Source organism: Balaenoptera physalus, assembly GCF_965194825.1.
Source record: "Balaenoptera physalus genome assembly, chromosome: 16".
NCBI classification, from domain to species: Eukaryota; Metazoa; Chordata; class Mammalia; order Artiodactyla; family Balaenopteridae; genus Balaenoptera; species Balaenoptera physalus.
In genome coordinates, this window is record NC_138898.1 from 75,436,881 (window position 1) to 75,463,502 (window position 26,622).

General features: G+C 47.6%; 1 protein-coding gene across 5 annotated transcripts in view; it reads left to right on the plus strand.

Annotated features, from left to right (window-relative positions):
* The window catches only part of KATNIP (katanin interacting protein), a 199,440-nt gene that overhangs the window by 91,597 nt on the left and 81,221 nt on the right, over window positions 1–26,622 (plus strand). For all 5 annotated transcript variants that reach the window (XM_082429315.1, XM_082429312.1, XM_082429311.1 and 2 more), the window contains 2 exons: window positions 7,551–7,818; window positions 13,822–13,953. In XM_082429315.1, the coding sequence (XP_082285441.1) occupies window positions 7,551–7,818; window positions 13,822–13,953 (400 nt within the window). The remainder of the gene's footprint in view (window positions 1–7,550; window positions 7,819–13,821; window positions 13,954–26,622) is intronic.

Here is a 26,622-nt window from a genome sequence, read left to right on the forward strand (position 1 = left end):
CTTTGAAGTATCGGCAGGTTGGCTTTCAAAGCGACCAACCCAAGGTCCTCATCTTTCCAGGTGGAAAGGATTTGAACAGCTTTCTCGAGGGAATGTGGCTACTTAGTTCATCTCCCCTTTGCCCCTGGAACAGATGGTTTTAGGTCACGTGGGCATTATAAGGGCCTAGGTTCTTAAAGTGTGCTCACCCAGTGTAAGCAAATGTATTATTTTCCTCTGTGAACAAGATAGCAGTAATGCAGAATCTAGGCTTCTTTTATATATATTTATAGTAAATACAATTATGGCATTTAAATTTGCATTAATTTGCCAGAAGCAAAACCAAATTGAAACAGAATTATTGAAATTCAGATTTCTTTATCACAAGAGAGATTTCTTAAAACATCCCGTCCGTTTAATAAATTATGAACAAAATATTAAGAGGTCGGAGTTGCCATTTTTTAAAACCCTGTTGTTTCCATTTAAGATGGCTATGAATTGACTAATCTGCTATGGAAAATGAGGCCAGGGTGCACCCACACTGCCTGCCCTCTTCTGGTTTTTGTGAGCTTAGCTAAGAGCTTAGGTTTAGAACATTACATTTTGGTCCACAACCCAGATACGCACAATTGTCTAATACAGTTGACCCTTAAATAACACGGGTTTGAACTGCATGGGTCCACTTGTACGCGCGGTTTTTGTCAATAAATATAGTTCCTGTATTTTCATTTTACAGATCTTTAAGTATGGGGAAAAGTTTGAGTTCGGTTAGAGATCACAATATGCGAAATCAAAAGAACTAGGGTGTGAGTCCTCTTCTCTCCAGACTGCTTCAGCTTCCTGCCCTTGGGTGAGCCATTTATCAGTTCCTTTGCTTTTGAGGCAGAGACAGCAGTACATGGATTTTCGACTGCATGGGGGGCAGGGCCCCAGTCCCCGTGTTGTTCAAGGGTCACTTGTATTTCTTTAGTCTCTAAGCGTCTTCATTGTTCACCATTAGACCTTTTATCATAGGGTCTCCTGGTCTGCGTTCTTTATTTTGATTTTACTTTTCATTGTTTGGATTTTGTCCTCTGGAGGTTTTTTCTGAGAAGGACTTATGGGTGCTATATTTATATTACCGGAATGTCTCCCTGTTGAGATTGGTGGCTTGTTGCTTTTAAATCTGGACCCCTTGACTGGATACAGTAAGTTAGACGCGGCTCCATCATCTCCCTCTTTTGGGGACAAGATGTGTTCCCAGGCTAGAGATCAGTGCCTATCAGACAACTGGCCGTTCAGGGTCCTCCACACCACTGTTCCTACCACTCCTATATGGAATTTATTTATTTTCAGGAGTAAGGATTTAAACATAAATGTAAATACCTGATTTTTTTTCTATTTATAAAATTGAAAACATGCTTATAATAAAAAATTAAGTAAAACAAAGCAGAAAACAAAGTCCCCATCATGCCACCCCAGAGAGAATATTGTTAAGAGTTCGATGTTTCCAGACTTTTTGTATGCCTATATGTATACATACTAATATAATAATTTTTAAAAAAATCAGATTTATACTATATGTATATTTTCCAACATGCTTCTCTTTACTTAAGCATATATCTTGTTGTCTTTCTGAATAAGTGCATGAGACCTACCTCATTCTCTGTAAGGGCTGCCTGGGGCTCCGTCAACGCCTGCTCTATTAGTAATTTAACCCATCTCTTACTAATGAACATGCAGGTCATTCTCTTTTATAAATGATGCCTCAACGATCTTTGCATACTTAAGAATGAAGGGTAAATTCCTAGAAGGGCTGGGGTGAAGGGTATGCACATTGTTAATTTCTAGTCAGCCATTTCTGTCATCTCGGCCTCCAAAATACATCTCAAAATGCATCTCCTGTTCCCACCTCTGCTTCCACCTTCCTCTTTACCTGCTACCGCAGGTGCAGCTGTCTGCTGTCTGTCCTGTTTCCATCCTGGCCCCGCCTCTCAAAATCCACTTGGTATCCAAGAGCCATAGTGATCTTTATTTTATTTTATTTTATTTTATTTTAATATTTATTTATTTATTGATTGATTGATTGATTGCTGTGTTGGGTCTTCGTTTCTGTGCGAGGGCTTTCTCTAGTTGCGGCAAGCGGGGGCCACTCTTCATCGCGGTGCACGGGCCTCTCACTATCGCAGCCTCTCTTGTTGCGGAGCACAGGCTCCAGACGCGCAGGCTCAGTAATTGTGGCTCACGGGCCTAGTTGCTCCACGGCATGTGGGATCTTCCCAGACCAGGGCTCGAACCCGTGTCCCCTGCATTGGCAGGCAGATTCTCAACCACTGCGCCACCAGGGAAGCCCCATAGTGATCTTTAAAAACAGAAATCAGATAATGTTGTATTTCTGCTTAGCACCCTTCGTGACCTCTCATGGTACATCAAAGAAAATCCAGACTCTGCTCTGAGGCCTACAAGGCACTGCCCCTGTGACCCCCTTCCTGCTCCCCGCCCTCCCCTCCCAGTGTGTTTGGTACCCGCTGCCCTCCAGCCATTGCTGCCTCCAGGCTTTTGCCTCTGCTGTTCCTCCTGACACACCTTGTGCCCCAGACATTCACTGGGCGTTTCTTTACCACCCAGCATTCCCTGACCAGCTTTCAACAGGGCTGCCCTCAGCCCACTCACTCTTGGTTCCGTCATCCAGGCAGGCTCTTTCCTTCCCAGTCCTGGCCACATCTGAAATGCCCCTGATTCTTTTTCTTTATGCACTGATTGCCCGAGGCTTCGCCATCTTACTCCCCACCATGACCTCAGCCCTCAACGAAGCGCCTGTAGCACACCTGCGTGTGTGAATAAATGAATGAAAATAGTTGCCGCATCTTCTTCCCCATTGGTTGGACCACAAAAGTGAGTCTGTTTTACACTTGGAGAGTCTAGAAGGAGCAGGGAGCTGTGGCTGAGGGCACACGTCACGACTCTGCCACTTAATCACTGTGACGGGTCGGACCAGCTTAAAGGCTCTAGGCCTCAGTCCTCCGACTTGTGGGGACTCCAGAAATTCAGTCACTTAAAATATGGGGCTACCACAAGGTGAAGGTAATGAAGAGGCTGGAAGGAACCTGCTCAGCTGACCGTGGGTTCTAGAATCCTAATGCCCCATCCAGCTATTTCCTGGAGCTGGCAGTGGGTGGTAGCTCCACTCGGCCTTAGGCATCAGTGGGGAGGATTCTGGGCCCTGGGACTGACCAAGATTTCCTGGACAGTCACAGCAGTCTCCCATCCGGGAATCTCCCAGTTTAGCTGGCATCCATTTTATCATTTTTTTCCACCGTGACTGGGTGAGAATACCGGGTTTGCCCACTGTTTTCTCACCTAGCCTTGCCTCCAGCCCTGCAGAACAGAGAACTGAAGATGACCCTACCTGAGATGGGTGGGGTGGACCGAGAACCGGAACCAATTGCTTATCCTGCTGTAACAGGAGCTCACGTTATCATCAAAGCCAGTTTCACTCCACCCATCTATCTTGCAGGGTTATTATGAGGATCAAATGAGGGAGGGAGTTGAAAATGTTTTGTAAAGTACAGAACGTTATTCCGCTGTAAAGGATTACTAGCTTTACCGTCACTGCAGTTGCTGTTAAACAGCAGGCCACCCAGGAACTCACGTTTCCCCACGGAGGAGCAGTAAATCTGTTCGCCCTCCAACTGCCGACCACAGTCAGACTGTGAAGACATGAGCCATGACTTCAGTCTGGCTTCCGTGAAGGTTGCATGGATCATGTCAATACACTCACCTAGAAGACCTTGCTATGATCTTTTGAAATGCCATTGGTGAATACGTGCTCACTTTAATGTAGGGTTTTTCACTCACACCACTATTGACATTTGCCCAGATAATTCTTTGTTGTGGGAACTGTCCTGTACATTCTAGGATGTTTGGCAGCATGCCTGGCCTCCACCTACCAGATGCCGCTAGCACTCCTTTCCCCCAGTTCTGACCAAAAACATCTCCAGATAATTGCCAAATGTCCAAAATCATCCCCAGTTCACACCACTACTTTAATAAAACAATTCGGTGAGGCTGGGATTTGTTAACCCATTTTTATGGATGGCAAACTGCAGGTCAGAGACGTTAAGTAACTTTCTAAGAGTCACATCACAGCATCACTAATGCCGCGCCAGGGCAGGTGAGTGCTCTCCACCCCTGCTTACAGCGTCTACGCAGTCACTGACGTAAATGAGTCACTCAGCACATATTTGTCAAGCATCTACTATGTGCCAGGCAGTGTTATATTTGCTCAATAAATATCACTGATACTTGACATTGGGCAGGGTGGGAGGGAGAGAGCTATAAAAGATAGATAGCTATATTAGTTTCCTGGGGAATTCCCTGGTGGTCCAATGGTTAAGACTCAGTGCTTGCACTGCCAGGGGCCTGGGTTCAATCCCTGGTCAGGGAACTAAGATCCCACAAGCTGTGAAGCATGTCTAAAAAAAACAAAGGAAAAAAAAACAAAAACAAGTTTCTTATTGCTGCCATGACAACTTACCACAAACTTAGTGGTTTATCTTACAGTTCTGGAGCTCAGAAATCCAAATTCAGTTTCATTGGTCTAAAATCAAGATGTCAGCAGACCTGTGTTCCTTCTAGAGGCTCTAGAGGAGAATCCGTTTCCTTGCCTTTTCCAACTTCTAGAGGCCACCTACATTCCTTGGCTTGTGCCCTTTCCTCCTTCAAGGCCAGCAGGGTAGCATCTTCTCTCCTCCCTAACCTCTGCTTCCACCCTTATGTCTTGTCTTTCTGATGCTGATCTTCCTGCCTCCCTCTTAGAAGGACCCTTGTGATTACATAGGCCCCTCTAGATATTCAAGATAATATCCCCCATCTCAAGATCATTAATCACATAGGCCCCTCTAGGTATCCAAGATAATATCCCCCATCTCAAGATCATTAATCACATCTGCAAGGTCCCTTTGCCATGTAATATTCACCATCCAAGGTGATTAGAACATGGACATCTTTGGGGCCCACAGCAGTCTGCTCTCGGGCCCCCAAAGATTCATGTCCCCCTCACATGCAAAATACTTCCATCCCATCCCAAGTTTCCCAAAAGTCTCAACCCCTTACAGTAGCAACTTAAGTGCAAAATATCATTTAAGTCTCATCTGCTCAAAACTCCCGAAGCTCATTATCTATATCTAAATTAGGTAGGGGTGAGTCTATGGGTATTACTCATCTTAGGGCAAAATTTCTCTCCCTCTGTGAACTTTTAAAACTAAAAAACAAGTTATCTGCTCCCAAATACAGTGGTGGGTCAGGCACAGGATAACAGTTATAGACATTCCCATTACAATAGACAGAAAATTAAAGGGAAAAAGGAGTCACCAAACCCAAGCAAGTTTGAAATCCAACTGGGCAAACTCCATTAGGTTTCAAGGCACAGGAATAATTCTCCGTGACTCAGGATTCCACCCTCTGGGCCCATGGCTCCACCCTGGGAGTCATTCTTCCTCTTTCATGAAGGGTAGCATGTGTTTGCACCTACGTGGTTTTATTAACCTGTTTCCTGCCTGTAGAATTTTGGGAGCCTGTCAGCTTTCTTTAATTTTGTCCTTTCTCTCTCCCACTGAGTCCAAGCTGGCAGTGTTTCTGCTGGTATAACAGTCTCAAAAACCATGTGAGTCTCCTCTGTATGTCTCTAGGATTCACTCCATTAGACAAGAGGCTCCTCCACAAACCTTTCCTGGATAATCCCATCTCTATTCCTGGCTTCTGCTGAGATGTCTAAGGGGATTCATGAGTCACATGTCTAATCTCTTCAAAGAGCCCTCAGTGTGATTGAATACTCTAAACCAGCGGTCCCCAACCTTTTTGGCACCAGGGACCGGTTTCGTGGAAGACAATTTTTCCACGGACAGGGGTGGGGTGATGTTTCAGGCAGTCATGTGAGCGATGGGGAGTGGCAGATGAAGCTTCACTCGCCGGCCTGCTGCTCACCTCCGCTGCTCACCTCACCTAACAGGCCGCAGACCGGTACTGGTCCATGGACCGGGGGTTGGGGACCGCTGCTCTAAACTGTAGATCCTTCTGAGGTTTTGGCAAAAGGTTGTCCAGCCACACCCTTCGTTTTTTTCTCCAGAGCACGCGTTCCTGGCTTTTTCATGCTTTTTTTTTTTTTTTTTTTTAGCATCTTTTGCAGTAGGCTGAGAGCTTCCCAAATCATCAACTCCCAGTTCTTTGTACTTAATGGTTCTCTCAGTCTGTCCCTTTCCTCTAGCATTTTACTCTAAGCAGCAAGAAGGAACCAGACTGTATCTTTAACACTTTGCTTGAAACTCTCTTGAGCTAAATATCCTAGTTCATCATTTACAAGTTCCTCTTACCGTATAACTGTAGGACACAGTTTGGCTAAGAGTCTGCTGCCACATAACAGGATTTTCTGTCCTCTAGTTCCCAATAACATGTTCCTTATTTCCTGAGCCCTCACCAGCAGCACCTTTGATGTCCGTATTTCTATCACTGGGCTTTTTAGGATGATTTCTCTAAGATGATCAAAGTTTTCTATGTGGTGCTTCTCACTTGTACATGAGCCCTCACTAATTCAGTGGATCCAGGAATAAGGACTTGGACATCTTTGGGGAATCATTATTCAGCCTACCACACAACTATTAAGTTTATGGTCAACCGTAAACTTGATTGGTTCTCACGCTCTCACAACAATGTTAGTTACTACAAGGGCTACAGGGATAGCATAGCTAGGCTAACCAAACGTACTGGTTTCCCCAGAAAGTCCAGTGTACACTTTCGTCCCAGTGTAAATGTAGTAGTGCCTTTATTCCCCTTCCAAAGTATCCTGGGGACTTCCCTGGTGGTGCAGTGGTTAAGAATCCGCCTGCCAACGCAGGGGACACGGGTTCAAGCCCCGGTCCAGGAAGATCCCACATGCCGTGGAGCAGCTAAGCCCGTGCGCCACAACTACTGAGCCTGTGCTCTAGAGCCCGCGAGTCACAACTGCTGAGCCCGTGAGCCACAACTACTGGAGCCCGCGTGCCTAGAGCCCGTGCTCCGCAACAAGAGAAGCCACCGCAATGAGAAGCCCGCACACCGCAACAAAGAGTAGCCCCTGCTCTCCGCTTTCCACAAGTAGAGAAAAGCCCATGTGCAGAAACAAAGACCCAATGCAGCCATAAATAAATAAATAAATAAATAAATAAATAAATAAATAAATAAATAAATTCAAAATATCCTGGCTTCAGTGATAAATTTTCTGATCACTGTAAGTATAGCTTAATGCTTGGTCTTAAGATTGTAAATCTACAATCTCTTAGAGACAGAAGACGTATGAAAAAATTTGCAAGCAGCTACAGGAAACCACAATTAATACTATAAAACTAAACTCTGCTCCATCCAGAGGAGAGTTTCTCATTTGTCCCTGCCCCTTTGTTTTCTCATCCTCAAAGCGAGGATAACACATGGGTTGAGATGGTTTTGGTAAATGTTAGTTTCATGGGCATAGTTCTTTGATTCTAATGATCTATTTTCAAAAGAGTTTTTCCTCAAAGGAACATATTTCATTTTTCACTTCTCTTCTTGACTTTTGGCAGGAGCTAAGAAAAAGCCTGGAACTTAGTGTCAATCTACAAAGGAAAGAAGAGGATGGTTCCAGTGATGAGTATGACTCTATCGAAGAAGATGTACTCTCTGAGCCGGAGCCTGAGGACCAGGTGCTGCTGGGCCGTCCTAGAGATGACTCTCCTCTTCCCACTGGGGACTCAGTGCAGAAGGATGTTTCCGAGGACCAGCGGACAGAAGGACGCCCTCCCCAGGGCCCAGACACCCTCGTAGTGCTGGAATTTAACCCAGCTTCCAAAAGTAAGCTCTGTCTTAGGCGGCATTTCTTTGCCTTTGATGTCTCTGGATCTAATAATAGGACTTAAATTTCCAGTGGTACTTTGAATTCAGCTTTGGGTAGACTATCTTACAGGCCGGGGTATATATCAGTCAGGTTTCTGCTGATTGCAAGAGGTGAAGGCTCCCAAAAGCTTACAGATGACCCTGAAATTCCAGATGGTAAATGTCTGGCAGATAGTTGTAGGGGGCTGTCCTGTGCATTGTAGGAAGTTTACCAGCATCTATGCAGCAACTGGCTAGTGAAACTGACTTGAGCAAAAGGGACTATTTATTGACTTGGATAACTAAGGAGTCCAGGGCTGCAATAGGACTCATTTCTGTTCCCCTCCCCTCTCCTTCCCTTCTTCCCTTCCTCCCTCTTCTCTCTTCCTTCTTTTGTCTTGGCACCATTCTCACGTGGGCTTTCCACATATAGACACAGAATTGAGACACTGGCTTTGCAACTCCATCAGAAAGTGGATTTCTCTTCCTAAAAGCTCCAGCAAAAGTCCCAGACTTGGCTCTCGAACCCACGTGGGGTCACATCTCTGAACTAGTCACTGTGGCTCTGATTGGCCAGGTCCGACCAACAGGACTGGGGGTGTGGTTATCGCCACCCAAACCACATGGACGGAGATAGTAGTTTCCAAAGGAAAATTAAGGTGAATCTGAAGGAGAAGGAAAGCAGCTAGGCACCAACAGCAGTTGTCCACTGGAGAGGGTTTTTCAGAAATCACCCTAGAAGGTAGAGTCAACAGAACAATTGGTGGGTGGCAGGGAGGGTTACGGTTAGGGCATTCTCCCCAAAGCTGGAGGTGCCGAATTTCCTGAACCAAATACCAAGACCAACCAATGGGGAAGCATGAGTGAACCTAAGGAAAGAGAAATGAGAGAATGTTTGAAATCAGGCAGTGAGTATATTCGTCTGCCCAGGCTGCCGTAACAAAGTACACAGACCAAGGGTGGCATCAACAGCCACGGAAATGTAATTTTTTTCACAGTTCTGGAGGCTAGAAGTCCAAGATCAGGGCTTTGGCAAGCTTGGTGTCTTCTGAGGCCTCTCTCCTTGGCTTGCAGACGGCTACCTTCTCCCTGTGTCCTCACATGGTCTTCCCTCTGTGTGTCCCTGTGTCCTAATCTCCTCTTCTTATAAGGACACCAGTCATGTTGGCTTAACGCCCACTCTAAAGGCCTCATTTTACCTTAACTACCTCTCTAGCGACCCTATCTCCAAATACAGCCACATTCTGAGGTACTGGGGGTTAGGACTTGAACCTATGAGTCTTGGGGGGACATAATAATAGGCAGCTCTGGAAAATCTACACCCCACAGTTGATGTCTCCAGCGAAGAGAACATTTGTCCCTCCGACATGCTCTCACCTCCTTGCTGGGCTGTTCCCTCCACCTAGATCACCACATTTCCTTTCCTCTCCACTCTGACCCATGAAACCTGGCTCCCTGCTTTTTCCTCAAGACTCAGCTCAGAGGCTGCTTCCTCCAGGAAGCCTTCTTGGCACTCCCAGCCTGGCCAGCTAGGTCGGTGCCTGCTCTGCTCCTGTAGTATCATCATGGCCCTAATCTCAATGCCCACAGTTCCTTTCTCTCCCTCCGGCCTGTGAGCTCTGCCAGGGCACAGGCCAGCTCTTCCCCTCTGTTGCATCCCCAGCTTGCAGCCTTCACCTGGCACATTCAAGCCATTCGGGAAATCTTTAAAATAAATGAAGGACTATGCCCACCTGCTAAAGCGTCTGGTGGTCACGGCAATGAACATACCCTTCTGACTGAGACCCACTGGGGCTGCATCATTGCTGTGGATTGTGTTTCCTCCAAGGGGAAGGGAAGTGCTGTGAGGGGGTTGACTGGGCCCCTGCCCTGGAAACGGGGGTGTGGCAGGGACGGAGGTGGGAGTGGGTATGACAGTCACTTCCGGGTGTGGAGGACCAGAAGGGGAGCAATTGAACCCCAGGCAGTTTAAGAGTGATACTGGGCATAAAGCTGAAGGAGAGAACTTCACTTTCTTGCCATTTTACATTTTTTAACAATTAGATTGCTCGGCAGGCCCCGAGTTGACCCTGGTGATGTCTGCTGCAGGCGGCAGGTGCCCAGTCTGCAGTACATGAGGGCGGCACAAACGCCCCCTACCGCCGCTCTCAGCTGCCCCTTTCATCTGCAGCCCCTGGCTGGCTTCTCAGCCCCAGCAGGAGACAGGCTCCCACCAAGGGGAGCAAGAAGGAGGCTGAGGGGCCTGTTACAAGGTCTCCCCAGACCCCAGCATGGGATTGGAGTTCTGAGATAATCCTGAGTGTTTACTCAAGAACAGTCAGCAGTAACCTGAAAAGATGTGCTTGGTTCTGGGCAGTTCATTCATGCACTGGGCACGCATCATGCCCCAGGCCCTGTGCTGGGACAAGATGGGCCCGCTCATTCTACGTCATTTAATCCTAGCAGGGAAAACAGACAATAAGCACATAACTACATAAATAATAATTGCCAACACTTACTGAGTTGTTATTAATATGAGCCAAGAGCTATTCCAAGGGCTTTACATATAGTCCCTCATTAAATCCACACCCGCACATTAAATCTCAACCCCGAGGAAAGTCCTGTCGTTGTACTTGTTTTACAGAGGGGAAACTGAAGCACAGAGAGGTCAAATAACTTGCCCAACGTCACACAGCTAGGAACGGGCAGAGTGGAATTGAATCTGCAGCAGTCTGAGCCCAGAGCCTGCGCTCTTAATCTTTAGGCTAAATAAATAAACCAGATGAAGTTACAAAGTGATAATTGGGCTTTGAGGAGCCAGTAAGTAACCCCACCCCCCTCTGCTTTCCCCTCTAAATTGTGAAACAAATGAGAAATGATCATGGATGGAAGGTCAGCAAATGATTACCTCTCCAACTGAAAGTACTGCCCCTCTGCAGTACACTGACCCCTGACCCCAGATGTTGGCAAAGCTGGACCGCTGATGGCATCAGCATGGTGGAAGGGGGCCATGTGACCTGACGGCACCCCCCCCCACCCCACCCCAGCCCACAGAAGAGGGAAGAAGGAGGGCCTGGGCTGAGCCCCGATGGCTTCCTGCCCCCACTCTCTCCCATCCCTTTTGTCCTCCTTGTGAGCAAGGGGCAGTGAATGAGCGGCACAGAGAAAGGCAGAAGTTATTTTTCTATTAACTGGAAAGGGGAGGGCTGGGTCATGGGTTAGGAATTCAGGGAGGAGGAGAGAATGGTACCCTGATGGTCTTGAAAGTTGTGAAGATTATAAAACAGGACACTGGTTGGGCGTTGGGGGTCAGCGAAGGATGCTGGTAGCTGGGATGGTCAGAAAAGCCTTCTCAGAGGAGGTGATGTTTAAGCTGGGACAGGAATGAGGAAGAGAAAGCAGCCATGGCAACAACATTCCAGGTCCAGGGATCAGCAAGCACAAACGGCTTGGAGAGGGAAAGAGCTTGTGTACCCACGTACAGAGAAAGGGCCAGTCTGGCTGCAGCCGAGTGAGTCGGGGCCAAGGGTGGGGGGAGGGTGGTACAAAATGAGTGAACCCAGGCCACTTTCCATGAAGACCTGATGGTTTTAGGATCGCACGAAGAGTCTGGGTCCTTTGGTGCCCTAAGAAATATCCTTGTATAGACTTTTTTTTTTTTTAATTGTTTTTGTGTTTCTGTTTTAATTAATTAATTAATTAATTTATTTATTTTTGGCTGTGTTGGGTCTTCGTTTCTGTGCGAGGGCTTTCTCTAGTTGTGGCGAGCGGGGGCCACTCTTCATCGCGGTGCGCGGGCCTCTCACCATCGCAGCCTCTCTTGTTGCGGAGCACAGGCTCCAGACGCGCAGGCTCAGTAGTTGTGGCTCACGGGCCTAGCTGCTCTGTGGCATGTGGGATCTTCCCAGACCAGGGCTCGAACCCGTGTCCCCTGCATTAGCAGGCAGACTCCCAACCGCTGCGCCACCAGGGAAGCCCAGAATGTGGCCATTTTTGAGGTCCATTATTCTACCTACCCTCCACCCACTAGGATGGCTGGGGAAACACATGAGACAGTGTGTGCCAAGGACTTGCCCCGGTGCCTGGGCACTCAGGAGGCTGAACTGAATACATGCTGGCTGTCGTTCTTACCATCATCAGCATATTTTCAGCGCTTAGACGGCCAATCTCCGTTTGGGCATTGGCCCCTCTCCATTCTTTGTCTTGTCCCATTGGACATGGTGGCTTCTTGCTCACACACAGGTCTGCCCTTGGGCCCTGGATATCAGGCCAACCAGGGAGCAGCCACTTGAGAAAGTGTAGAGAAACACGTGTCCTTTGCAAAGTCAAGGGGGGATGGCAGAGAGGTTAGTGCAAGTCGGACAGACGCCACACTCATCCCCAACATCTACCCTGAGCTCCCAAGAATCCCATAGCGCCCTTGATTCCAGGGCTTCCCTCCTTTGGGCCACCCCAGGCCCCAGGATTTCCTCTGAATTTGAGCAGACACTTCCCAGGTTTTCTGCCTTCCCAGGCTGGAGGTTCCCAAGTCCAGGGGCCTAACTCTTCTCCCTGCTTTTTCTCTTTATTCCATTTAGCCACCTGCCTCGTTGCCCCCTGGGCTGCTTTCCTGCCTGGAGCCACTTTACCCAGACTTGTGCCATTTGCAAACCTTCTTCACAATTTTTTTTTTTTTTGCCAAATTCACAGACCACTCATACTATTTTTTAGCTGTTATTTAAACCAGTCACCTTTCTTCTTTCCTCCTTTCCTTTTCTTTCCACCCCCTCACCCCTTCCTTCCTCACTCCTTCTTTCTTTTCTTTCATAATTCTAGGATTGTTCCACACAATAATATACATGAAATCAAGGTTTGATACACTGGTTGCTTATTTTTTTCCCATACACATTAAGATAGATAATTGCTTTCTTTTTTTAAATTTTATTTATTTTTGGCAGCGTTGGGCCTTCATTGCTGTGTGCAGGCTTTCTCTAGTTGCAGTGAGCGGGGGCTACTCTTCGTTGCGGTGCACGGGCTTCTCATTGCAGTGGCTTCTCTTGTTGCAGAGCACGGGCTCTAGGCACGCGGCCTTCAGTAGTTGTGGCACATGGCCTCAGTAGTTGTGGCTCGTGGGCTCTAGAACGCAGGCTCAGTAGTTGTGGCGCACGGGCTTAGTTGCTCCGCGGCATGTGGGATCTTCCCGGACCAGGGATCAAACCCATGTGCCCTGCTTTGGCAGGTGGATTTTTATCCACTGCGCCACCAGGGAAGTCCCAGTCATCACCTATTTCACCAGTGGTCCAGGCACCCCACTTTGGGAAACACTGACTATAAATCATGGCCCGTGGGCCCTTCACTGTCTGGCTCCTCTCGCCAGCCCAGACCCTAGCCACTCACCTGCCACATGCATGTCAGCTCTCAAGCCTTCACACACACTGTTCCCTGTGTCTGAATGCCCCCCAGTTCTGTGCCCTGGAGACACCCTGGTCATCTGTAAGGGTTCTCTTCACTGTCGGCTACACACCTGCCAGCCCCGTCCTCTGTGACCCTGGTACTGGATCCCTTCTTCTGTGCCAGCCCTGCTCTCTTATCCATTCAACCATCCTTTTCCTCAGCGAGAGTGTGCCTCAAGGGCAGCAAACATGGTCTACTATACTTTTCCTGCTCCTGCATATCCTTGGTTACATCATTATTTTATGTATCTTGCTGCCAATTAAACCCAGTACCCCACTGTTTATAAGACTTGTCCCTATTCAGAAATGTTAAAACCTGAAAACCTGTGTGTGTCCTGGAAGAATTCACTTATTTATCAAAATGTGGTACTTGGCACATAACGGCTGTCAGCAAACTTGTTTTGTTGCCTGCAACAAATCCGAAACTAGCATGGTGCCTGGCCCAGAGCAGGGATTCCATCAATATTTGTTGAATGAATAAGTGAACGCACAAATAAACAGATGCTGGAGCAGAATTTCCCAACTCTGCCTGCACTCAGTGTTTGACATATAAACTATTGTGTTTTTACAGGTAATAAAAAGGAAAGGAATTTGTCTGCTAAGCGGAAGGACAACGCTGAGGTCTTCATTCCCAGCAAACCTGAACCAAACCTGAGTCCCCAGCCCCTGACCGTGTTCCCAGACCAGGAGAGGGCATGCTCAAGTAAGAGTTCCGTGCCCACCCCCGAGCAGTTGGGACTGGGCTTTGGGTCAGTGGGGTGCCGTGATGGAGGAGTCCTTGCTTCTTCACCCTCCTCCCCGAGGCCTGAGCTGACCTTCAGCAAATGTATTATTGGTCAAGGTCTCCAGAGAAACAGAGCCAATAGGATGTGTGTGTATATACATATGCCTATATATATACATACATATATATATAGAGAGAGAGAGGTGGAGAAATTTATTTTTTTTAATTATTTTTTTATTGAAGTATAGTTGATTTACAATGTTGTGTTAATTTCTGCTGCACAGCAAAATGACTCAGTTATACACATACATACATTCTTTTATATATTCTTTTCCAGTATGGTTTACCCCAGGGTATTGAATATAGTTCCCTGTGCTATCCAGTAGGACCTTGTTGTCCATCCATTCTGTATGTCATGGTTTTCATCTGCTAACCCCAAACTCCCAGTCCATCCCTCCCCCAGAGAGAAATTTGTTGTAAGGAATTGGCTCATGCAATTATGGAGGCTGCCAAGTCCAATATATACGATGGGTCAGCAGGCTGGAGACCCAGGAAAAGTCAGTGTTCCAGTTCGAAGGCCATCAGGCAGGAAGGGCCAGTGTTGCAGATGAAATCCGGAGGCTGGAGGATTCTCTCTTATTCGTGGGAGGATCAGCGTTTTTGTTTTATTCAGGCCTTCCACTGATTGGATGAGGCCCACCCACACTATGGAGGGCAGTCTGTTTTCTTCTATCAGTTAACATGTTAATCTCACCCCCAAACACCCTCTCAGAAACATCCAGAATAATGTTTGACCAAATAGCTGGGCTCCCCATGGCCTAGTCGAGTAGACATCTAAAATTAACCATCACAGTTACTTTCTGGGTCTACAACCAAGATGTGGTTATAATTGAAAATTTGTCTTATTTTTGTTTTTACTTTTAAATGAATTTGCTTACTTTATTTTTTATTTTTTATTTTTTATTAATTTATTTATTTATGGCTGTGTTGGGTCTTCGTTTCTGTGCGAGGGCTTTCTCTAGTTGTGGCAAGCGGGGGCCACTCTTCATCGCGGTGCGCAGGCCTCTCATTATCGCGGCCTCTCTTGTTGCGGAGCACAGGCTCCAGACGCGCAGGCTCAGTAATTGTGGCTCACGGGCCTAGTTGCTCCGCGGCATGTGGGATCTTCCCAGACCAGGGTTCGAACCCGTGTGCCCTGCATTGGCAGGCAGATTCTCAACCACTGCGCCACCAGGGAAGCCCCGAATTTGCTTACTTTATATGGGTAACAATACATGCAGATGACACTACATTCTAAAGGTACAAAGAAGTTTATGGTGAAAGGTCCATGTGCCGCCCTTCTAATGAAATGAGGGGGTCCATTGATTGAGTACTTACCATGAGCCAGCCACCACTGTAAGCTTTTATTTATTACAATTTACTATGTGTTTACTTATCATTTACTTATATACATTATATAGTTTACTTATATATATATATATATAAATTCTATATGAAATTTACTCATCTATATGCAGTAAGTCCCCTACATATGAACCTTCAAGTTGCAAACTTTCAAAGATGTGAACATGCATTCCATCAATGTCAGGCTTCAGTGAAATTACAGCTTGCCCTCCGTCTCCTATTGCTGACGATCCTTCAGCTCTACCGTCTCCCACCTCCTCTCCCTCTTCCAGTCAGTAATTCTTCTTGCCTGCTTACTCGATGCCAGCCCCTGTATGCCAGCTGTTGTACTGTACTACTGTACTTTTCAAGGTACTGTACTGTAAGATTTAAAATGTTTGGTTGGTTTTTTTTTTTTTTGGCCACACTGTGCATGGCATGTGGGATCTTAATTCCCCAATCAGGGATCGAACCCACAACCCCTTCATTGGGAGCACAGAGTCTTAACCACTGGACTGCCAGGGAAGTCCCCTAAAAATGTTTTCTTTATTTTTTGTGGTTTTTTAAATGTATTATTTGTGTGAAAAGTATTATAAACCTATTACAGTACAGCACTATATAGCTGATTGTGTCAGTTGGGTATCTAGGCTAACTCTGTTGGACTTATGAATGAATTGGACTTGCGAACCCACTCTCGGAACAGAACTCATTCGTATGTAAGGGACTTACTGTATAAGTAAATTATATATGTAATTTATATGTGTAGGTAAATTATAATCCTTATCACCAGGCTCTGAGGTGGGTTCTCCGATTGTGCCCATTTCTCAGATGAGTAACTGAGGCACAGAGCAGGTGATTCACACAGCTGGAAAGCAGCAGATGTAGGCCTCAAACCCTGGTGGAGTGACTCCACTGCTGTGTCCTTACCCAGCAGACTGCACACACTGAGGCTGCAGATGAAACATCTCAGTCTGAAGCTGTGGATCCAAACTAGTGGCTGGAGTGACTCTGTGAGGGCAACTTGCTTCTGAGTTCTGTGATCCAGAGAACCTCAAAGAGCTCAAGGCATCCTGGTGTCCTAAGAATTTGGAACTGTGGGGTGCCTAGGGCAAAATCCAGCCCCAGCCAGCCAGCCTTGTTAGACAAGTGACCTCCATGGCCATGACATTCCATCCACGTTTACTAAGGAGCTGGAGGGACTGTTTCCTGCAGGGACGGGCCAGGGGACCTGGCGGCAGGAAGCAACCCCTACTCCAAACAGTCACCGTTCCCAGATCTGGACCAGTGCACTCCATGCATGAGGCCTGAGGCTTGAAGCTCTTTTCCCAGCAGCTCAGGGCAGATGGAAGGAGGCGGAGGAAGTGATAACAGTCCTTCCACTTACTGAGCGTTTGCTCCCTGCTGTGTAAATATTGTCTTGGTTTGGATTCCCCAGAACCAGACTCTGAGATGAGGATTCCAGAACAAGTAATCTAGTTGGGAGGTGGTCCCTGGAGGGGGACAGGAAAGGGGAGGAGCCAAAACTGGCTTCATCACCAAGCAAGTTCACTGGGCAGGTGGAGCTCCACCTGGCTGGGGAGCTCAGGGGGCGGTGCCGAGCAGAAGCCTGCTCCCACCCCGGGGTGGATGAGGGGCCCTCCCTTCGGTCCTGGGTTGTGGGCTGTGCCTGGTGGTGTTGACCCTCCAGTGCTCTGGCTCAGGAGGCTCTGGGTGCCGGTGGAGCCCTGAGGCAGAGCTGCAGGTGGAGGTCTGGCTAAGGGGGCACCCAGGCATTCCCTGATTAATCCTTATCAAGCCCCAAACTGATGGGGGGAAAAGACTGTACTAATACAAGGCAAAGCATTTTAGATAGCAAGTGATAAAAAGAGTGGATTGAAGGAAAAGCATCTACATCAACCCATGTAAATGAACTTTCAAAGGTGGTGTGATCTCTGGGCACAGCCAGACCCCAGTAATTAAAGTATGTCAGCAGTCGGCCTCTCCACACCTCTTGGCTCAGCTTCTCCTTTATGCCTTGCATTCTCAGAAAGGCTCTTAGGGTGGTGAGACAGCCCACCAGCAGCTCTGGGCTGACAGCCCACCAGCCCAGCAACCCTGGCAGAAAATAGGCCTGGCAGACTCTGCAGCCTGACCACCTGGTACAAATCCTGCCCGTCCACCTACCAGCTCTGTGACCTTGGGCAGGTTACTTAACCTCTCTGGGCCTCACTCTCCCATCTGCCAAACAGTGATAAGAGTAAGACTCTCCTCTGAGGGTCAGTATAAGGATTAAAGGACTGTATGGATAGACTGCTTAGAGGAGCGCCTGGCTCAGAGCAAGTGCTTGCTCAGGGTCAGCTGGTAGAGAGTGTGGAGGGCAAGCCCTGAGCCATTGTTTCTTCTACGCCTGGACTGGCTCCACTGACCACTGCTCGAGTTGACAGGACTCCAGTCTGTACTGCTGATGTTCACTCTATGTGAAAAATTTTAAAATGGCTTTTTAGAAAATTCCTCCAAGACAAGTTGTTAAAAGAAATGAAACCAAGGGTAGAGTGCCACTGTGCAGGAACCTTCCAGAGCCCCTGGTAGAGTGGGAGCAGCACAGTGGCGGTCAAGCACCCTTCCCAGCCATCCTACTGGGCTCACTGGGATCTCCCTCCTTCATGTGCAGGCCATGATCACTAAATATTTTCGTTTCTGGGTAATAAAATGAAGAACCAGCACTTACAAAGCACTGAACCAGCTCCCAGGCGGTGTTTTGTACCACACGTGTTAATCTTGCGTTTAATCACCCAGACAACCCCGTGTAGTAGGTACTGCTATTATCAACACTATTATACAGAGGAAACCAAGGCACAGAGAGGTTGAGGAATCTGTCCAAGGTCACACAGCCAGTAAGTGGTAAAGCCAGTGTTTAAAACCTGGCTGCAGAGTATCTGTTCTTAATCACTCCACTGCATGGCCCCTCGTGTGTCAACTAAACTGCTATTTGCTTGCGACATACCCACATCAGTCTAGTTCTAAGCGATGACGTGCCTAAAATCCACAGGTTGGAGTCACTTATTCTGTTTTTTCTAATGTTCATTAATATAAATATATAACTGTTAACATTTTTAAAGTTAAACCATGTATCAACTAAAATCATTTCAAATACTGTATTCATTTCCCAGGGCTGCTGTAACAAAGTACCACAATCTGATTGGCTTAAACAATAGAAAGTTATTGTGTCACATTTCTGGAGGCTGGGAAGTCCAAGATCAAGGTGTCAGCAGGGCCATGTTCCTTCTGAAGGCACTAGGGGTGAATCTGCACCAGGCTTCTCTCCTAGCTTCTGGTATTTCCTTGCCTTGTGGCAACATAACTCCAACCTTCACCTGGTGCTTTCCTGTATGCACATCTGTCTCTGGATCCAAGTTTCCCCTTTTTATAAGGGTACCAGTCATATTGGATTGAGGCCCACCCTAATGACCTCATCTTAACTCGATCATCAGCAAAGACCATATTTCCAAATAAGGTCACATTCACAGGTGCTAGGAGGTTAAGACTTCAACAAGTCAACTTGTTACCTTGTTGAAGGTAACACACACCTTCATGTACAGCATTTTGAGAAGTCAAGCTTCATTAATTATTTATAATCTGCCTTTCTCCAAGAAGCTCTGACAAGTTCTAACAAATTTTGTAGTGCAAGAAGACTTTAACAAATACGTAAGGAAATGAAGGTAAAGGGAAAACAAGAGTAGGAACAATAAGTTGACGCCAAGGGGTGAACAGATGAATGCCTCAGGGGGTCACACTCATGACTCTGAGTTTCTGGACCACCATGGCAAGGAAGCAATGCATTCACATAAACAGCACATGTCACTGGGTCCATCTGGTAAAAATCAGATTACCAGCTGTCCCTGGCACTTGGTTCTTAGTTTGTCCCATTGATTCCCTTAAAGAGGACACTGTTTGAGGTGGTGGAATCCTCATTTTGAACAGGTTTGGAGGTCAGCCTTTATCTATTAAGTATACATGGCTCCTACATAGGCCAAATTTGAAAAAAAGGAAAGTTGAAAACCATGGCATTGTCACCACTCTCATACTGAAATGGGATGACATTGGAGCCACATGTCCCACAGGGATGAGGTTCTAAAGGTCAAAAAAAAGTGCAGGTGGTTAAAGCTACCCTTGAAAATCCCTCAGACTGATGATCAAGTGCAGCGTATGTGGCTCCATCTAGAAAACCCCATACAGCCATATCACCTCTCCTTAAGCCCAAGAGAGTCATTGCTCCTTCAGGGTGGGGACAATCACAGCTTCTTGGTCAAGTTCCAGATGAAGCAGTTGGCCTTGTTTAGGGTCTGGTTGTAGGGAAAATGTGATTTTAAGCACTGGCATTATGCTGAGGTCATTGAGATATTCGTACCTCCAGAGGCACAGGACCCTGAGACTTGCTGAAAGGACAGAAGACTCAAACCAGCTCTCACTTGTCCAGGCAAAATCTGGACTGCTTAGATGCTTTACTTTCTGTTTGTGGGGGGGACGTCTTTCTGGGGGGCATACAAAATCAGCCTTTTTATATCTTCCTGGTGAACTGAACCTTTTATCACCATGTGTTGTCTCTTTCACTCTAATAATGCTTTTGTCTTAAAGTTGACCAGCTTTCTTTTGGTTAGTGTTTATGTAGCGTATCCTTTTTCATCCTTTCATTTCAAACAGTCTGCATCCTTACATTGGGGTTTGTCTCTTGTAAACCCCATGTAATTGGTTTTTATTTTTATCCTCTAACAATCTACGTGTTTTAATGGGCACATTTAGTCCATTTACGTTTAATGTAATTGCAGATATATTTGACTTTAAATCTACCATTTTATTGTTTGCTTTTTATTTGTTCCGCCTGTTTTATGTTCCTTTTTCTCTCCTTTCTTGCCCTATTCTGAACTGATTACATTATCCCTCTTTTTTCTTCTCTATTAGCTTGTTAGTTATACATTCTTTTACTAGTCTTTAGTCATTACCAGAGATTACAACATGTATTCTTGACTTATTAGAGTCTACTTTAAATTAGCAAGTTTACCGCTTCTCATTCAGTGGAGACCTTACAACTCTGTAACTCCATTTACTCCCATCCAAAATTAAATGCTATTATTGTCATGCATTTTAATTCTCTGTAGATATTAAACCTCACCAGACATCATCATCATTATTATTATTATTATTAAAATAGTCAGTAGTAATTTAGATTTGCCTACATTGTTAACCTTTCTGTGCCCTTCACGCCTGGCTCTTTCTAGGTCACCCTGACTCTCGGACTGTAGCCCTGAGTCTGTCACCAGCTCTCTTCAGTTTCTCAGCCTTGCAACAGCTCTTAGAATCAGCAGCACCTTGAGGGGAAACACTTCCCAGGCGCTGGGGTCACCTCTCTAGGTTTCTATTCTCCTGCCTGTAACCCTTCACAGCCCTGTTCACTCTCCATGCCTTCAAACAGATTTCTTTTTATAAACAGATTTTTATACTACTATTTGGTCCAGGTTTTCTAGTTGTGCTCCAGGGATAGGTTGATCTGGATTAGATAGCCTGCCATTACCATAAGTGTAACCTATTGCCTGCCCTCTTAAAAGAGTTATTTCTCTCCTTGCTCCTTTATCCTTGGCCAAGGTCATAAAATTGAATTTATGTCAATTAAATGTACATATGATGCAACTCCACGAGACCTTAATTCCTCTCTATCACTATAATTGTCCCTTGTTCTAATGAAAGGGCCTCATGCCCTGGGTTACTTTGGTCTCTATCAATAAGCTTTCCAGGAAATTTCCAGAGACCTGTTGTCTTGTTGAAGGTGAAAGAACGTCAGTCTTTAATGCAGAAAGTTTACTGTCCAAGTTGTCAGAGTGCTCTAGGGAAGTTATATATCTGAAACACTTTTCCCAGACAAGCTGCCAACCACAGAAATAAAGTAACACCCCTCAGCATAAGTGACTTAGAAGACCCTAACAGCCCTGCAGTTAGCGCAGTTAGCATTTCTGTCAAGAAAACCTGCAGCAGGAAGACCATTCTGCCAAAGTCCAGAGTCTCATAACATATGTCAGTGTTCATTATTAATAGCAAGTGTCAGAAATCCAAACTGGCTGAAGCAACACAGGAAGATGTATTGCTCAGAGACCTGAAAAGTCCAGGACTATAGATTTGCCCTCAGGCATGGTGGGATCCAGGTACTCAGATGATGCTATCACCAGGAACTGTTTCTTCATCACTTAGCTCTACTTTTTGAGTCCAGTGGGTCTCAAACTTGAACATGCGTCAGAATGATTGGCCAAGCAAATTAAAACCAGATTGTTGGACCCTGCCCAGTTTTTAATTCAGTGCGTCTAGGGTGGAGCCTAAGTGTTTTAATTCCTAACAAGTTCCTAGGTGATACTGATGTTGCTGCTCCAGGGACCACACTTTGAGAACCACATCTGTAGTCTCAGGCATGGTCCGGAGATGGTCCCTGGTGGCTCCAGGCTCGCATTTACTGACTTAGCAACCCCAGGGGAAAGGGACTGCTCCTCTCCAAATAGTTCCAGCAGAGTCCAAGAACCAGCTCTACCCTGAACCGATCTCCAGTCTCTGTAGTCAGGGAGAGCACCTGTTCTCTCAAGGGCCCAGGCAGGGCCAGGAGTGGGGGCAGATCCAGATCCATCCAAACCGTGTAGGCTGAGAAGATGGAGAAGAGGTGGTTCCCTGAAGGAAAACATGGACGCCGTGAAGGTCACTGCTGCTGGGAGGATGAAAGCAACTGCTGCTCATTTCTTACAAAAATTAACCACACAGGACTCTTTGCTACAAATTCTTCAGGGGCCGGGTGCGGAGCAAAGGACTGTAATATGCGAGGAAAGAGTAAAGTCATTTAGTCAGGGATGGGGAGGTGGGGGCTGACTGCCTTCCTTGAAAAATCATTAAAAATCACGTGCATTCCTGGGCTCACGAAGAGACAGCAGCGGAAGAATGAGTATTAAGGGTTACAGACAGCATCTGCCTGTGGAGAGGCCCCCAAATAAGCTTCAGAGATGAGAAGAGCACAGGCCTGGACAAGCCAGGTGTATCAACTATCTCTTGCTGCCTAACAATCCCCTCCACACTGCAGTGGCTGCAAGCAACAATGCTTTTATTATTGCTGCGGGGGGGCTGGCCGGTTCCATAGTGGGTGCCTGGCTGGCTGGTCTCGCACGGCCACCCTCACAGCGTCTGGCGGTGCCGCTGGCCCAAGGACCTCAGCTGGGACACCTCGTCTCTGCTCCACATGGTCTCATTATCCAGCGCCTGGTGGTCTCCAGGCAGCCCGAGAGGACACACCCCAGCAGTGCTTTCTTAAGTTAGGCTCCGCTTGGTCGTGACTGCTAAGGACCTGTTGGCCAAAGGAAGTCACCAGGCCATGCCCAGCTAGAGAAACAGATTCAACAACCCACCTCTTGATGGGAGATGCTGCAGCGTCACAGGGCGATGTGGCACATTGCAGGTGGGAGGCATTTGTGGCCATTTGTCGCAGTCTCCTACGCTGTGGGAAGCGTGTAGCCTGCTGAGACTGAGCCAACTTAAAATGCACAGAGGCTCTGGAATACTCAGATGTAAGCTCTTGTCCCAGCGGGCAGCCCCATTCCCCCTCCTGGTTGGATTTTAGAGGGAGTATGTGCAGCTCAGGACAAAACACGGCTAAGCCAGCTGTTACCCTGGACCTTTCACCACACAAATTGTGCACAGTTTCCGGGCTGACAGGCACGTGACCACCACTGATGCCCCGTCTATAGCAGGCGCTGCTCCCCAGCTCACGATTGCCACGTCAGATCATAGGACTTTTCAAGAGACGCCAGGAATCCCGATTTTCAGGTGGATTTTCTCTTCTTCTTCTTCTTTTTTTTTTTTAACTTAGCATCTGTTTCCAATTTTTTAAAAAAGTCACACAACGCAGTCTTCAGGCTGGCTTCAGCCTTTGGGCTGCCGGCCTATGAGCTCTATCTACGTTAGACCCTTGTGATTCTCAGATGTAATGTTTGCCTTTTCAATGGATTCCCAGGTGATCTCAAAGGGCCCTTGCATGTGGGAAGGGGTCATTTTGCTGAGACTCTGACTTTGAGCTTTTCGAGTCATAGCTGGCGAGTGGGAAGAAGCCGACTGGCTGGTGAGCTGACCAGACAGCCCCCATGTCCTCACGTCTTCTTTGTGACATGTGCTGCATTCATGGTAAATCTCCTGAATTGACACGCTCTTTTGTTTCCCTGCAAGAGAGATGAAAGCCAAGTTCTAGTGAAGCAAAGAGAAAGTGAAGTTAACAGTAGAGGAGTGGTTTTCAACCAGAAAAGAGCAGCTTGGGATAAATTAAAATGTGCCATTTGGCTTTTGCTGGTGGCACCGATTTACTGTGTGAATAAATCCACCGTTCTCCAGATCTGTGATGAGAATAAATCCACCCTCACGTGGTGCTCAGGCCAGTGCAGAAACGGCTCCCCCAAGCGAGCAAGGAGAACTTCCAATGGAATCAAAAGGCAGTGACCTCGTGTGCAATGAGGAAACGCACAGTCTACACAGCCGGGCAGCGAGGATGTGATTCAGGAGGACACGGGCACTGTGTACACGCGTTTCTGGGAAGCCATGGGTGGGGAGAGCTCTGGTGGTGGAGCTGTGGCATTGACCTTCACTCAGAGAAAGGCTGATATAATTTTTAAAAGCATCTTCTTAGCCTAATATGACTCAAAGGGCACAGGCAGGACCCAACGATCGTGTTGTTGCCAGGAGCATTCCCTCCCAGATGAAAGGCGCTCAGGGCAGAAGGGTTTGTGCGGACAAAGCTGAACCCCGCTGGAAGAAAATGCCTTCCTGATTATCCTTTTCCAAGAAGAGGTGATCGTAGGGTTGTAGTGGCCAAGAACAGATGGTTATGTTGGGCGCGCTGCTCCGCCATAGCCCCAGACCACTGAGGCACAAGCAGACGGGGCTCTCGCCCACATAGTGGCAATAAATAGGCAAGGGTCACCACGCAGGGGCTCTCTTTCGACTGACTTTATAAGTGCTCTAGGCAGGAAGTGCAGAAGGAGCTTACGAATCTCAGGTTCTGCTTATCCTGGCGTTGCCCGAGCCTCGCACCGATGCTGGGGTTCGCACCCCCAGTGTCAGAGTGCTGGCGCGTTTGTTTAGCTGTACACAAGATCCTCGGCCCTTATTTATAGGGTCTTCTGTAGGATCTGAAGGGGCCTTGAATCTCTCAGCTCTGCTTTACTGCAGATGGAGGAGGAGATGATATGTCTTAATGATATTCGCAAATACTGAGATTGACAAGGTTCGGAATTGAAATCATTTTCCATCCATTCATTTGACAACGATCATAATGCCGGGAGCCAGGGCATAGCAGCAAACAAGGTGGGCGTGGCCTCCTGGAGTAGCAGGAGGCCTCTGGGGCTTACTTGGCCTCAGGGTCCCATGAGACCTGTCCACCCCCCCGCTGCCCCCCAGGCTTCCCCTCGCTCCCCGAGGCCAGCCCCCCTGTGCCAAGCTCCGCCCACCGCAGGGCCTCGACACCTGCTGCTCCCTCGGCCTGGAACGGCCTCCGCATGTGGGTATTCACAAGGCTCCCCGCCTTCAGGTCTCCTCAGGTGTCACCTTCCCTGACCGAGTGTCTGAAATAGTGTCCTTCCCCCTCCTGTCATCTCTGGCTTTTATCCCACTTGATTTTTCTCCCCAGCACTCATCACCTGCTGCTGGCGTGTCCTGTGTGCCTGATCCGTGTCTGTCTCTGCCCCATGGCTGTGAGGTCTGTGAGGACAGGGACATGCCTTTCCCACCCACGTCTGTACCCCGGCACCCAGAGCAGCATCTCATCCCACAGTGTAGTGACAGTCGAGAGCCTGTGTCATTAATGCCTGTGCCTTGCGGGGAACCCAGTTCTGCTTCAGCTCCCCTTGGGGTGAGGATGTGTTGGTGCTTCAGGATTCCTCAGTTCCAGCTCCAGAGGGGCTCAAGGCCACTTCTTTTCTTTCACTCTCTTTGCCTGTCCTCCCAGCTGCTTCAGGGACCTGCGTGAGGAAGATCCCAGTGGCCTCACCACACCCCTTGGACCCACAGTGTTTCCATAGCAATGAGAATCCCCACCTCCATCAGCTCCTTCCAGCTCTCACCTTCTCATCCCTCGAGTTGCAGAGCAGGCCGAGTAGCTGATAAGAAAGGAAAACAGAGTTAAAGCAGCCTTGACTGGGGAGAACAGAATCCCCGGGTCACATTGCCGGCAGTGCCTTACTCTGTGTCCCCAGGAGCAGTACTGGAGCCACAGCAAGAGTCCATCAAAGTCAGAGAATGACCCACTGCCGTTACCGCCCAGGCCAGCCAGCCATCCGAAGGCATGCAAGGCTTCCTTTGGGTGCCCTTGACTTTCCTGGAGGAGCAGCTTGGACTTGCCATGGCCTGTATTAGACCAGCCCTTGGGTTCTGTTGGCTTTCATGTTTCCTAAAAACTGAAATACTTTATGAACAAATAAATTCAGGGGGATTTCACATAAACTTCAGATTCTAACTTTTCTTGGAGGAAAACCTGGCAACACTAGAAGCACAGCTCTGTCTGGCAGGCATTGGCTGGAGCTGGGCAGTGGCTCAGCTGCCTCCCATCTCCCCCACCCCCACCCCGAATTCAGTCTCACTCACTCAGAGTGCCTGCCCGGTCCCTGGTTATTCACATCCAAAGCCCCTCTCCTGGATGCCTGGAAGAAATTGGTGTCCCCTCATTTTAGCTTAGCTTTTCCATCAACCCAGTACCTGGCTATACTCCCTCTCCTGCCAAAGCCATTCTTGGTGTTGCTACTTGAAGTCTCATTCAGATGCAAATTCTAACAACACAGCAGGAGGATAAAGGGCTCCAACTAAATCTCTAATAATCAACGGTGCCTGTTAACTGAGGTCATGAGGATGGAAGGTTGCTGGGTTTTTTTTGTTTGTTTGTTTTCAAATTTTATTTATGTATTTATTTATTGGCTGCGTTGGGTCTTCGTTGCTGCGCACAGGCTTTCTCTAGTTGTGGCGAGCGGGGGCTGCTCTTTGTTGCGGTGCACGGGCTTCTTATTGCGGTGGCTTCTCTTGTTGCAGAGCACGGGCTCTAGGCGCGTGGGCTCAGTAGTTGTGGCACACAGGCTCAGTAGTTGTGGCTCACAGGCACTAGAGCGCAGGCTCGGTAGTTGTGGTGCACGGGCTTAGTTACTCCGTGGCACGTGGGATCTTCCCGGACCAGGGCTCGAACCCGTGTCCCCTGCATTGGCAGGTGGACTCTCAACCACTGTGCTACCA